The sequence below is a fragment of the Siphateles boraxobius genome, unplaced genomic scaffold (genome assembly GCF_051911475.1).
Source record: "Siphateles boraxobius isolate OS27281-9 unplaced genomic scaffold, OSU_SipBor_1 130, whole genome shotgun sequence".
NCBI lineage: Eukaryota > Metazoa > Chordata > Actinopteri > Cypriniformes > Leuciscidae > Siphateles > Siphateles boraxobius.
The window spans coordinates 43,645,621-43,658,601 of record NW_027508734.1 but is presented as its reverse complement, the minus strand read 5'-3'; the positions used below and the strand labels follow the sequence as shown (position 1 = coordinate 43,658,601).

The following is a 12,981-nucleotide window of genomic DNA, read 5'->3' as shown; positions in this document are numbered from 1 at the left end:
TGCCCTCAAGCCAGCTCTGGCCTTCTTAGATCATTCTTCGGGAACAATGTCTTAGGCTGGCTTGCAGCTAATGCTTTCTCTAAACCTATTAGTTTTGGAAAATGGTTTTCTCTAGAGGGCCTTAGTCTGCGTTGATGGATTCTCTGGATTTATGTCGTGCAGGCGACAGGCTGATTATTTTACGTCCCAGAACTCAAACTTGGCCTTTGATGATGTTTATTGTGGAAAGGAACTGCGGTCACAACCAGAATAGACTTTGCGATACATTCTTATTGACAACAAGCCGCAGTGATTTAGATCCGGCCGATTTTAGACGAGTCCGATATTTTAGCATTAGCGGAGATGAGACCATTTCAATTTGGAAATATAAAAGAAAATTGGAAAAAGGATGGTCTTGTGAAGAGCATACTGACACACTCCCTTCCCGATCAATTCTATTGCTTCTTTTTACCTCCTGTCATATTTATAAACTCCAGCCATAAATGGATATGGCACGGTCAGTAATGATCTTATTTTTCCACATTTGTGTGCATGACAGCTCTGAGTGAGACCTCTGAGATCAAGCTGAGAGGGGATGCTTATTTGTTTCTTTTTGCAAAGAAAAGTACTATCCTTGAGGAAAAGAGGGATGTAAGAGAAAAATCCTCACACCTTTCATTACCTCTCCTCTCTTGTTACTTTATCAGGACGAATGAAAAGCCAGTTTCGTTGCGCTGATAATCAACTTGTAAAAGCTTGTAATTTTAGTGTCTAATTTTGAATCCCACAAGAGGTTTAAATCAAGTGCATGAAAGCTGTACAAAATGATTTATGAGGATGATTATTCCTCTTAATCATGAGTGATTGAGGAAGATTAATAGCCTGACCTACTGCCCACTTTCAGCTGCCTCTCAAGAGTTGATTAACTTTATACCAGGCCTGGATTGCCAAGCTATATTGTACTGTCTTAAGTGACACGTCCATGTTCAGCTTTTATAAGGTTTCAGGCTTGATAACAGCAATGCAAACATGGTTAGTAGTCTGGGACACCTGCAGGATTTAATTTCAGGGTACGCACAGAAACCTGACCATGTCCAGAATGCAATAAATCTCAGATAATATCAGATCCTTTGGCGTTTTTTAAATAAATGATAGATGAAATAATAATTCATGGTATTTGTAAAAATAAACAAACAAACAAAAAAAGAGTGATTTTTTTTCAGAATTCCTTGATTCAAATTCAAATGAACAGCATTTATTTGAAATTGAAATTTAACATTATAAACGTCTTATCAATTGAATTCATCCATGCTAAATAAAAGTACGCTTTTGTACTTTTCGTCATCATGGACACTCTTATATGCCATTGATCCTAAAAGTGAGGTTGAAATGTCAGTAAACATTGTTTTTTTTTCCTTCTCATGATCTGTGCATCTCTTTCTTTTCAGCGGAAGACAGGGGACAGAGAGTGACGGCACACTGGATCTCTCACGGTACAGCACAGCAGGAGACTGAAACTGCATTTAAGGTAAGGCACTAACAATAATAAAAAAAAAATGTTTAAATATTTATAACATAAAATATTCATCATTTTTATGCAAACTGCCGGGGCACTCCCCACTAGGGTGACAGTTAGTTAGATAGTGTACTAAAGACACATTGTACACTGTTGTCTTGGTCTTAGCACTGAGTTGTTACATTTTCATACATATACGAAGAGTTGAGCAGGAGTGGATGCAAGTAGGCCAGTGTGTTTGTGGATTTCAGCACGGTGGCAAACGTTTTTAGTGGTGCATTGCCCCAGATATGTAATATGATGGACAACGTAATGAAAATGGTCAAGCCAGCGTCTTACAAGCCAGTCCAATCAGTCCTTAGAAGGAGTTGTTCCCTCTTGCAGCTTTCTTCAATTATGAGGAAAGGCCTGGAATCCAGACAGAGCCTTGCTTTTGGCCACTGCAGGTGTTCTAACATTTAGAGTGTCTAACAAGCAACTAAAAAGGTTTCCCTTCATGTTCTCTTGGAAGAGCATGATAATTCTGAGCAGCCTAGGAGACTGCCTGCCTTCTAAATTATCTAAAAGAGCTCCCTTTTGTTCAAATCAATGACAACAATGTTGTGGGGTTTCAGGCACCTGCTCTCTTTATGTTTATTGATTCTGTGTTGTCACATGAAGAGTATTATTCTACCCATTTCTCCATCTACTTACCCATCTATCCACCCACTAGATTGTTTTAAAAGCAATATGAATATTATATACCATATATATCGACCACCAACTCTCCAGTTGTCTGTATTGGCCATTGAAAACCCCATGTAAATTCTATATTATCTTATAAATAATCCATAAACTTCACTAGTGAAATAGTTTGACCTGCCCAGAGGAATCCATTCCCATTGGCTGATTTACATTCCCAGCTCTCTCTACTAAAGTGTTCCTATTCCTATCTCTACTAAAGGGATTTTTCCTATCCTTGAATAGTTTTGCTGCATTTCATGTGCTGTAATACAGGGCCGGCCACACACATGTGAATGTGCACACATCCTTGTGCACTCCTCTGAAACATCCGCTCAGTCTGATTTCTCTGCTCTCTTCTCTGTTGTATTGACATCTGTGCTCGGTCTCAAACTCAATGCCCTTCGAATGCAACTAACCTGCTTGGCTTGTTGTGAAACCCTGAGACAGCCTGCAAATGTCAAGATAAATGCCTCAAACAAACCCAGTCCAGTTGAACCCACATTAGAACAATGATTGGCCTTACTACCATGCCCTGGCATAACTCTGCAGAGGCATCTTAAACCTTTTTTTATTTTATTTTGTATTTTTTAGTGGGCACTAAGTGCCACTCCTGACAAGATAAGACATAATATATATATATATATATATATATATATATATATATATATATATATATATATATATATATATATATATATATATATATATATTCTTTGTTTTTCTAACACATTATAGCAGTCAGCATCAAGTGCCATATTTCATTTTAAACAGGAGAACTTGAAGTTTCAATTTAGCTCATTTAAATGACCAATTTTCCATTTATTTTGTCTTAGAATGGATGAATTTACTAGATTCAAGAAAAACACCAGCACATTTTTAGTGAATTTTTTTTTTTTTTTACTCAACTCAAATAAATCCTCCTGAAATTTGGAATTGTTCCTTTAGAAAATTGTACTTGGATATTCTAGATTTCCAGATGAAATTTCGACTACATGAACAATCCCTAAGCAAGTTATAGCCATTTATTACAACATTTATTATAGGCGATTTTTAGTGAAAAACTCGTGTTTTTATTTACTGACAATGTAGATGTGTCCAAAAAAATTCATGGAGTAAAATAAATAGAAACACTGTAAGAGAACACTGAAGCAAAAGTGACTTTAATATATATATATATATATATTCAACAATATATATATATATATATATAAAAAATATATATATATATATATATATATATATATATATATATATATATTCAACATTGAATCTGAACAACAAACACAAATAGTGCAGCAAGAAGTGTAAACAATTGTGAAAATTGTATTGTGCAACAAAAATACAAACAGTGCAAATGATTTTCACAAACTATAAGTAGTATTTACATATACCAAACGGAACTATTGGCGGCGCCAGTTATCTCCTTCGGACGCAATTCCACTGGGACAACGCAAATTTGAAAACACAAATTTCAATGCCTCATCCGATGTGTACCACTGTTATATATATATATATATGTTTTCGAATTGGGTAATGCTTTGTCAGTGAGTGATCTCGTGCAAAGCTGTTTTTTGTATTTGTTTTCATGGATGCAAATATGCATGCACGCACTAGGGGTTGAACCGACTAGTCGATTAGTTGACTAGTCAACCTTAATGCAATACCGTGACGCTTTAAGCTCGACGTCGATTAGTCGCGTTGATCATGTGACACTATGATTGCGCTAATTTTGATACTAACATGTTGCAGACGACAACAGATGAAGAGCCCAGAGAGTCATTGCAGCAAGAAAGCAGCATTGGTGTGTACATCAAGTGTGTGTAAATACTTTACTAACCTAACACCAGATATTGTTGAAAAGAAAGTAAAAGCATGATGCACGCTCACTGTTTTACCGGGAAATGAGAGTTCAGTCTCTTTATTAAAACATTATTTTTTTCTTATATTTATTTAAACATATTAATGATGTACCTCTAATTCACCCGCAATTAATTGGAATATTATTTTGTATTACTTGGATCTGCACATCACTAACGCGCAGATGTCAATCTATAGCTTTTTTTCCTTTACTCTTTTATTTTCTTGGTATGGCGGCGATCTGGAGCGAGCTCACAGTGCCTGCTGATCTGTGCAGTGATCTGCCAGTGTGTGTGTGACTCCCTCAACATCGCAGAGTTTTTTCTTCTCTCATAAAAGAGCTCGCACGCGGCACGTCTTTTTAAAGACGGCTCGCCCGTGTATTTCTGGTTGCAGCGGACTGGTATCGGACTCTGATGGGCACGAGCGCTGTCTAGTGTGTTTGGGCTTTGATCATGCTTGAACAGCGCTCGTGGATGACCCATGTTCTCTCTGGGAACGTGATCATCGCGTCATATATAGGTCGAGACTCGGTGAACTCGCAAGAGTGAGAGTCCCCTCATCCACCACCCGATCATCGGCTGGTGGACAGGGTGACCTGAGGGTGTTGGTCTGGAACAAGGCGCCGACTCTGTGTGCACGCCCCAGCCCCCCCTCTTTAATGACGGTGCCCACTAGCGAACTGATGATTCCACAAGTGTACCCTCGGTGGCTCGTGTGTTTTCATTTGAAGCTACGGAGGACGATGCTGTGTCTGTAGCAGCATCACTAGGTGGGCTTGATTATTCTGGAAATGACGACTCGTCACAGGTGCCACCTTCTGGTGTGCAAACGGCTGTGCCTGAGTCTGATCCGGAGATGACAGCCATGCTTTCCCGTGACGATTGGTTTTGGGTAAGGCCGCCGACGCGTCCACGGCAAACCCCAATATCTTTCCTCCCGGACGTGCATGATGAGATCCCGGGTCCTCTCGTCGGTCTCATCCGCTTTTCCTCCCCTCAGGGGCCGCTGCCCATGGGTACACTGGGGTTCCCCCGGTTGAACGCACTGTTGCCATGCTACTATGTCCTCAGAGTGCTTCCCGGCGCAATCCTAGGCACCCGTCCAAGCCTGTAGTTCTTTTCGTCTACACTAATCTGTGGCGAAATCCTATAGTGCCACAGGACAGGCAGCTGCCTCACTGCATCCCATGATCGTTCTACTGGTGTACCTGACCCAGATGCTCATGGACATGCAGGAGGGCGGGACTGACCCGAGGCTCTTCAGTGAGCTGCGCGCTGCCACTGACCTTGCTCCCCGAGCGACGAAAGTGGCCGTACGCTCTCGGAGTCAGGTGATGTTCACCAGTCCGGGGCTGACCGGTCTGATGTGCACGATGTTGGGCGGACCTGTCTGCTCGACACCCCATCTTCCAGGTCGGCCTCTTCGGCGGTGCGGTTGAGAGCTTCTGCCCAACAGTTCTCAACCGCCCGTGAGCAGATTGAGGTTATTCTGCCCGACGGCCCCGGCGTCCACTCAGATCCCTCAGTCTGCCCACCGCCGAAGGCTCCCTCCCACGGTTCCAACCCAGCCCGTTCATCCGGGCCTGGTTCTGGAAGACCGTAGGGGGGATGCCACAGCCCTCTCCAGCCCCACCCCCCGCTAAACGCCGGTTAAGCGGCACTTTTGAGATGGGCTGCTCAGAGATGAGACTTTCCAGGAGCTGGTAGCAGGGCCACTCCTTTCCCCGGTGGAGGGCTGGGGAAGAATCCTTATTCAGAAAGAACTGACTCTCTCTTCTCTGAGCATTCAGAGTTCTCGGACGACACAGAGCGCCGCCCACAAGCCGTGCTCTCCTCGTCCCCCTCTGTCCCAGAGGCGGTTGACACGGCGTGCCGCCCACGGACCGCTTCGCCCCTGTCCCCCTCTGTCGCCAGACCCCTGACAGAGCAGGCCCCCGTGGAACGCTGGTCCTTCCCTGGCCTCCTCTGTCAGGGTGCAGTTATGACCTTGCCCCCACACCGGGCCGCTATGCCGTCCACGTCTGGGCTGCGCTGCACCACCGGGGGAACGTCTGTGGTTTTTGACGCCGCTGGCACAGTTGGGAGCCTGCCTAGAGCTTCCCTTCTGTTCCGCTGGGTCGCGCGAACCATCGGCTCGGCTATGCGATTCACTTCGCACGGTCTCCTCCCCGCTTCAGGGGAGTCCGCTCCACTTTGGTCAGGGGCTATGCCCCTATCATGAGAGCTGAGGTTGCTACCCTACTGGCTAAGGGTGCGATTGAGACTGTCCCTCCAGCCGAAATGAGGTCCGGGTTTACAGCCCTTACCTCATTGTCCCGAAGAAGTCTGGTGGGTTACGGCCAATCCTGGACCTACGCATCTGAACCGCTCCCTTCACAGGCTGCCGTTCAAGATGCTCCTGGCCAAACGCATTTCTGGATGTGTTCGGCCACAGGATTGGTTTGCAGCGATCGACCTGAAGGATGCCTACTTTTATGTCTCCGTTCTCCTTCGACTCAGACCATTCCTACGGTTTGCTGTCAGGGCGTGCGCATATCAGTACGCTGTTCTCCCATTCACCCCTGGAGGAGGCAGACCCAACCTTGGCACTGCTCTGTCCAGTACGCGCTCTCCGTGCTTACGTGACAGGACGCAGTGTTTCAGGACCTCAGACCAGCTCTTTGTCTGTTATGGTGGGAGACTGAAGGGAAAGGCTCTCTCAAAGCAGAGGTTGTCCCACTGGATAGTGGACACCATTGCTTTGGCTTACCAACAGCAAGGCCGACCGTGCCCTCTTGGTGTGACAGCCCACTCCGCCCGGAGTGTGGCTTCCTATTGGGCTCTAGCGCATGGCGCCTCACTGGCAGACATCTGTAGAGCTGCAGGCTGGGCGACACCCAACACATTCGCCAGATTTTATTATCTCCGAGTGGAGCCTGTGTCCCCTACTACTTCGCCATCCGACGTAACTCGGAGTGACTACGATTGGGAATGTCTTTTCTATTGGTTGAGTAGATGATATATTCAACCAATCTGGGCATGGGAGTGGGACTAAGCATCAACAATCATTCATGTTTGTCTCAGAGGAACAAACCGCATGGGTATCTTTGACGAATCAATGCTAATCAAAACTTGATGACGCAATCGCATTCACTACTTATCTGAATGTCCATACGCGAAGAGCTGTGAATCTCCTCTTTATGAGACATTTTAAAGCATACAGAGTGGATTAGCAGTTCAAAAGTTATTAAACATTAAAGAACAACAGTTATTTTTAGCCGCCGCAGGCTGTATAGGTGATTAACATACATTTTAATGCATAAAAAAGCTTTGACACTGATCCATGGGGCAAGAGTCATACAAGTTGTCAGCATTAGTTTTCAGTTTTAAGCAACTGATCTGCGTAAGATGCAACTTAATTGGACAAACCAAATTTAGATATGTGAATGGGTGATTAAATGTATTTATTTATTTATTTTTATTCGCTTTTCAAAATCCACAGAATTGGGAAGCATGTGCTCTGTTTGAATAAACGTGACACTTTTGACTCTGGGTGTCTGGAGCCAAACAGATTCTGTCAGCTGTTGTTTTGCTAGTGGTGCTGACTATTGATGTGATGGCAACTTCTTGACATTTAGGCCCAGCCTGTGAATATGTCACCATCTGTAGAGAGGAATGACCAATCACATTGCCTGATTTCATGGAAATTGTAAGATTAGTCAATTTACTGGAACATGAATTACTTTATACGGCTCAACAAAATGATCGGATATCATTCATTTTCTATAAGAGTTGACAATTTCCTGCAACACAGCAACTGTGGCCAAATACAGCAAGAGCAGAGCTGAACTTTCTGCAGATGAGGACCAAAGCGACAACCAGTGGGAGTGAGGAGATTCCTACTAGAAAACAACAGCTCATCAGCTCTACAATCTAAAGCGATTGAGCTGACACTGTGAACGCAGCTTTGTTGATGTCTCTCACAGGCTCACATGTTCACTTAGTTAACTTCACAAATAGACAGAAAAAAAAAAAAACATATATGTGTTCGTGAGAATCTGGACGTTTGATTGAACTTCTGGCTCTTCTGTTGATGATGTAACGAGTCACTGTGCTGTTTGGAGCTTGGCTGAATGCATGTCAGGCGAATGTAATTTTATACGCTGAAACAAAGACACACACACAGACACTCTTCCCTAAGGATGGGGGCAGGGGAACAGGACGCCTGCCAGAACACTGAGCGTATGAAGGAAAAATGTTAGCTATACTTATAGCAAAAGAAAACCACTCTGGCTCTTTGTGTGTGTCTCACCAAGCATTGAGCATGTGGTCTAGTTTTTCCATTTTTTCTGGTCTCAAACACATTGGACCATATTTACTATGAGCATGTGCCAGCGCAAACCCTCTTTTGCCGTAAAAAAAAACTACTGTCAGGATTTACTAAAGACACGCAGCGAAAAATTAGCGCTGAAAAGGCGTGGACAGGGTTATTTTTGCGGCTGACCTTATTGCATATGCAATAATGCAATATTGCGTTTCCCAATATAGTAGGAGTTTCCCTTTCAGACACAAAAGGTTATTTATTTATTTTCCCTTTCAGGTTATTTACTAATGTTTGCGCTTGTCAATGTACTGATTTTTGCGTCATTATTTACCGCCCCAAAAATGCACGTCTTAAACCAGACGGTACCTGGTAGATTGCGTTGGTCATTATGGAAATGATCTGACTTCGTCTGTGTTCTTGAACGTACGCATTGTCAGCAGATCGCGCAGAGCTAATTTGCCCTGTTTAGTAAATCTGCCCCTTATTTGTTCAATTTACATGGTTCACAAAAAGTATTTGTTGGCCTATGAACATGTAAGACACAAAATGTTAATGTCTTTGCAAAATATAAAAACAAGTGACATTTATTTGAAAGAAATTTAGCACAAACATATTTTTCAAGCAAAACATTTGTGATCCTGGACGACAAAACCAGTCATATGGGTCAATTTTTTTGAAATTGGGATTTATACATCAAATGAAAGCTGAATAAATAACAAACCATACATCAATGGAAAGTTTATGATAGGACAATATTTGGCCGAGATGCAACTATTTGAAAATCTGGAATCTGAAGGTGCAAAAAAATTTAAACATTGAGAAAATCGCCTTTAAAGTTGTCCATTTATGTTTGTGATTGTGCTGCATTCACTCACAAATATATATGTTTTATACATTTACAGTAGGAAGTTGACAAAATATCTTCATGGAACATGATCTTTACTTAATATCCTAATGATTTTTGGCATAAAAGAAAAATCAATAATTTTGACCCATACAATGTATTGTTGGCTATTGCCACAAATATACCCGTGCTACTTATGACTGGTTTTGTGATCCAGGGTCACATTTCACAAAAAGAAGTGTGTAGGTTGAAAATCACAAAATAACAGAAACATTGTTTTGATAAACTTTCAGATTGTCATTAATCTTCATTGTTAATGTGTGAAAGTAGATATTAGCTCAAAAGTGAAGTTAGTTAAAAAATTTGTTTGCAGATGAGACTTGGTTTGATATTTTGTGTCTATTGCAATGATATTTTAAAATGGGTACTTAAAGTGTGACTTCAGTGTCCAAATACTTATAACTTTGTCTGGTATTGTCTCAGAGAAGACATAAATCAGATTTTTTACTAAAGATTTTTTCAGGCACTATGCCGAGCTATTTATAATGAGCACACCAACATGAGCCAAGGCTAATGAGTTACGTTTGATATCCGAGATAATTTTCAGGTTTGTTTTGGCTAATACTTAACATCTACCACAATGGAAGTTTAGTCAAGTTAATGTTTTTGCTTCGTGTCACTTTACTGCTGGAAAATAGTCTCATGGACCTGTCAGTTTTGCTTCAGCCATACTGCCCCCGATGACAAATTTTCCAGTTCCTCCTGCTGAGAAGCAACCCAGAGCAGGATGATGCCACCAGCATACATGACAGTAGGAATTATTCCTGAGTGTTGAGGAAAAGAGGCTGAAAATGTGAGACTGATCTGCTTTGCCACTTTTATCAAGACTTAAGTATTTGGAATTAAGTAATTGAACAGCTGAAATTTTAGTTTTAGTTTTTTTCAGAATTTATAGCAAGTATACATTTACACATTATGATATAATCAATAATAGTATACAGTATTACATATATACAGTATACAGTAATTTTGCATTTTTTTATACAAATAAACGTTATCCCTTGGAAAATTAGAAGATGGATGGACAGAGGAACGACTGAAAGGCTGAAGGATTACTATGAAGAGGTTGAGCTTCATAAACAGTTGTGCCTTGCAAACTACTTACATTATATATCTTGTTTCTGTTTGTGCTTTTATGTTATTTGCATAATTCCTAATTTTAAATAATTTTAATTCCACCTGATAGTATGTGATGATCGATACTCAGAACACTAGACTGGAGGTAGAAGGTGAGGTTACGATTGTTACACCAAATTATTTTGCTTGACATTCTATAAATAATACAATTTAGTAGAAATACAACATTAAGAGAGAAAATAACTTCAGTTCATTCAGAGAACAAGAACCGAAGTAATGAAAGTGAGAAGTTACTCGGGAGGATTCCATGAAACAAAAATAAGCACGTTTGACACCAGCAATCCTGCAAGGAATTAAATTTGTTTTCCCCCTCGTTCCTCTTTCTTCTCTTCACTATCTCTCTCCGGCTTTCACTCTCAATCATTCTCTCCTCCCTTTCATTCGCCGCTCCATCACAGTCACTCTCTGTATGGCTCTTTTTTATTTTATCCCTCTAACTCCATCTTCCCCTGTCCTTTCTCTACCACCAAGGCATTTTCTGTCCTCCTCTGTCCTGTTTCTATTTTTGCACTGAAAGTGTTACACTTTTTTGACCTCCAGTGGTAAAGCAAACACTTGAATGGAATTGAATTGCGTATGAAGTCCTACTTTTTGAAGCGAAGTAGTTGAAGTTGCTGCTGAATTTGCAGCTATGACGGAATAAGCACATTTGTCTCAGGCCGTAGGTCCCCGAGATGAACCCGTCTGGCATTTGGGTCATACCCACAAATAGGTTAATACATGTTCCTCGTATAAAGAATACATAATTACATTTATGAACTGGTTTAATAGGGTTTTTATTGTGAGTGTGTGTGTTTGTGTGCTAGTCTGAAGGTAGGTAGGTGTGTTAAAGAATTGATAAGCCACATAATAAGACAGGCTGGCACAATCCACATGCTCCAACTGAATGTCTGCTTTTGTATGGTTCAGCAAATCTTATATAAAATGATGTGGGGAGTTTAGAAAAGCAGCACTGAATGCTCAGACACACACACACACACAAACACGCACACGCACACGCACACACACACACACACACACACACACACACACACGCACGCACACACACACACACACACACACACACACACACACACACACACACACACACACACACACACACACACACACACACACACACACACACACAACATCGGCACACAAAGCAGCATACAAAAACTAGCTGAGACATGGCCTGTTTTGTAATTTAATAATGTTTCTTCATTCAGTGTTGTTTTGTTGGACAGCTGACTCACTTTTGTTGAGAGATGGATGTGCATGAGAACGGTTAACCAAAAATAAATGAATTTGAATGGTTCTGTTGGAGGACATAAAGTTTTTATTTTTTTCCGTTTTTTTCAAGTATGTTGTGTCATTTTTTTATTCCAAAGCTATCTGGACATATGTTCAAAAAGGTAGGCATTCAAAGATTTTGCAGGTCTTTGTGAGGGGAATGTGAAGAATGTGTGTAATTAAGAAGCATTATGCATCTGGCTTTGTGTGCCAAGGTTAGATTTAAGTGACTGTGTGTGTGTGTGTGTGTGTGTGTGTGTGTGTGTGTGTGTGTGTGTGTGTGTGTGTGTGTGTGTGTGTGTGTGTGTGTGTGTGTGTGTGTGTGTGTGTGTGTGTGTGAATATGTGATTGTTTGTGTTATCCTTCCTACCTACACTACTGTACATTGAACAACCTCGAACTGAATTACTGAATATTATCATGACTTTTTGATCAATATTGTGATATCCTTTATCCTGCATCTCTCCTTTATCCAAAATATTCCCAAACCACAGATGTAGATGTTTTTTTGGTACTTTTATTTAAAAAGGTAAAAAAACATCTGTATCAGGTGTTGTTGTGAAGATGTTTTTATCATATGTTCAAGCAATGAACACTATAAAGCCAATGAAGATTTGAAGGCCAAATGCAAATTGTATTGTTATGCTATCCTGTGATCTAGAGCCAGATTCACTAAACATTCTTTTGAATACAATTCTTCTTAACTGCTACTTTTTTTTATTATTTTCTAACTTAAGAATAAAGTTGCACATGTTTTGTATTAATCTTCTATGGTCTTCATTGGCTGCCCCCAAACAATGTGTACTTTGACCCGTCCTCAAACATTTTAGTTGTAGCTGAGGCATCGTATCATTATTGAGAGAATGCTTTTTTTCTGCACTGCGAAATCAAATTCACTTTTGACCAATTCAGCCATCTGACCAATCAGAGCAGAGCAGGCTCTCGATTTTGGATTTCAATGTTCCAACATTTTCGAATATTCTTTTATTACACTTTTTTAAAATGTATCCTAAGAAATTTTTGTGAATCTGTCCCCAGCTTCACAAAAATCTCCCAAAATCTTCCCCCAAAAAAGGAAGAAAGCATGAAAGCATTTTCTCAATCTGGCAAACTCTTATCTTATTGACAAAATCTACACAAGAACTACACATTTCCAATAAACCTGCCTCAGCATTGACCTGTCAGTCAGTCTCTTCCTGTCTAAGCACGTTCTTGGCCAGAATAAACTGAAAGATGGTCAGAAGTCTGAGACTGAGGTCTTAGATAAATATAGAAGAGTAACTTCTAT

The 12,981-nt window shown here is 41.1% G+C and overlaps 1 protein-coding gene across 1 annotated transcript in view; it reads left to right on the top strand.

The window, feature by feature from the left end:
- Nucleotides 1-12,981, top strand: part of adam19a (ADAM metallopeptidase domain 19a) — a 151,976-nt gene that overhangs the window by 10,370 nt on the left and 128,625 nt on the right. Inside the window, exon 2 of the mRNA XM_077229548.1 lies at nt 1,428-1,507. Within this exon, the coding sequence (XP_077085663.1) occupies nt 1,428-1,507 (80 nt within the window). The remainder of the gene's footprint in view (nt 1-1,427; nt 1,508-12,981) is intronic.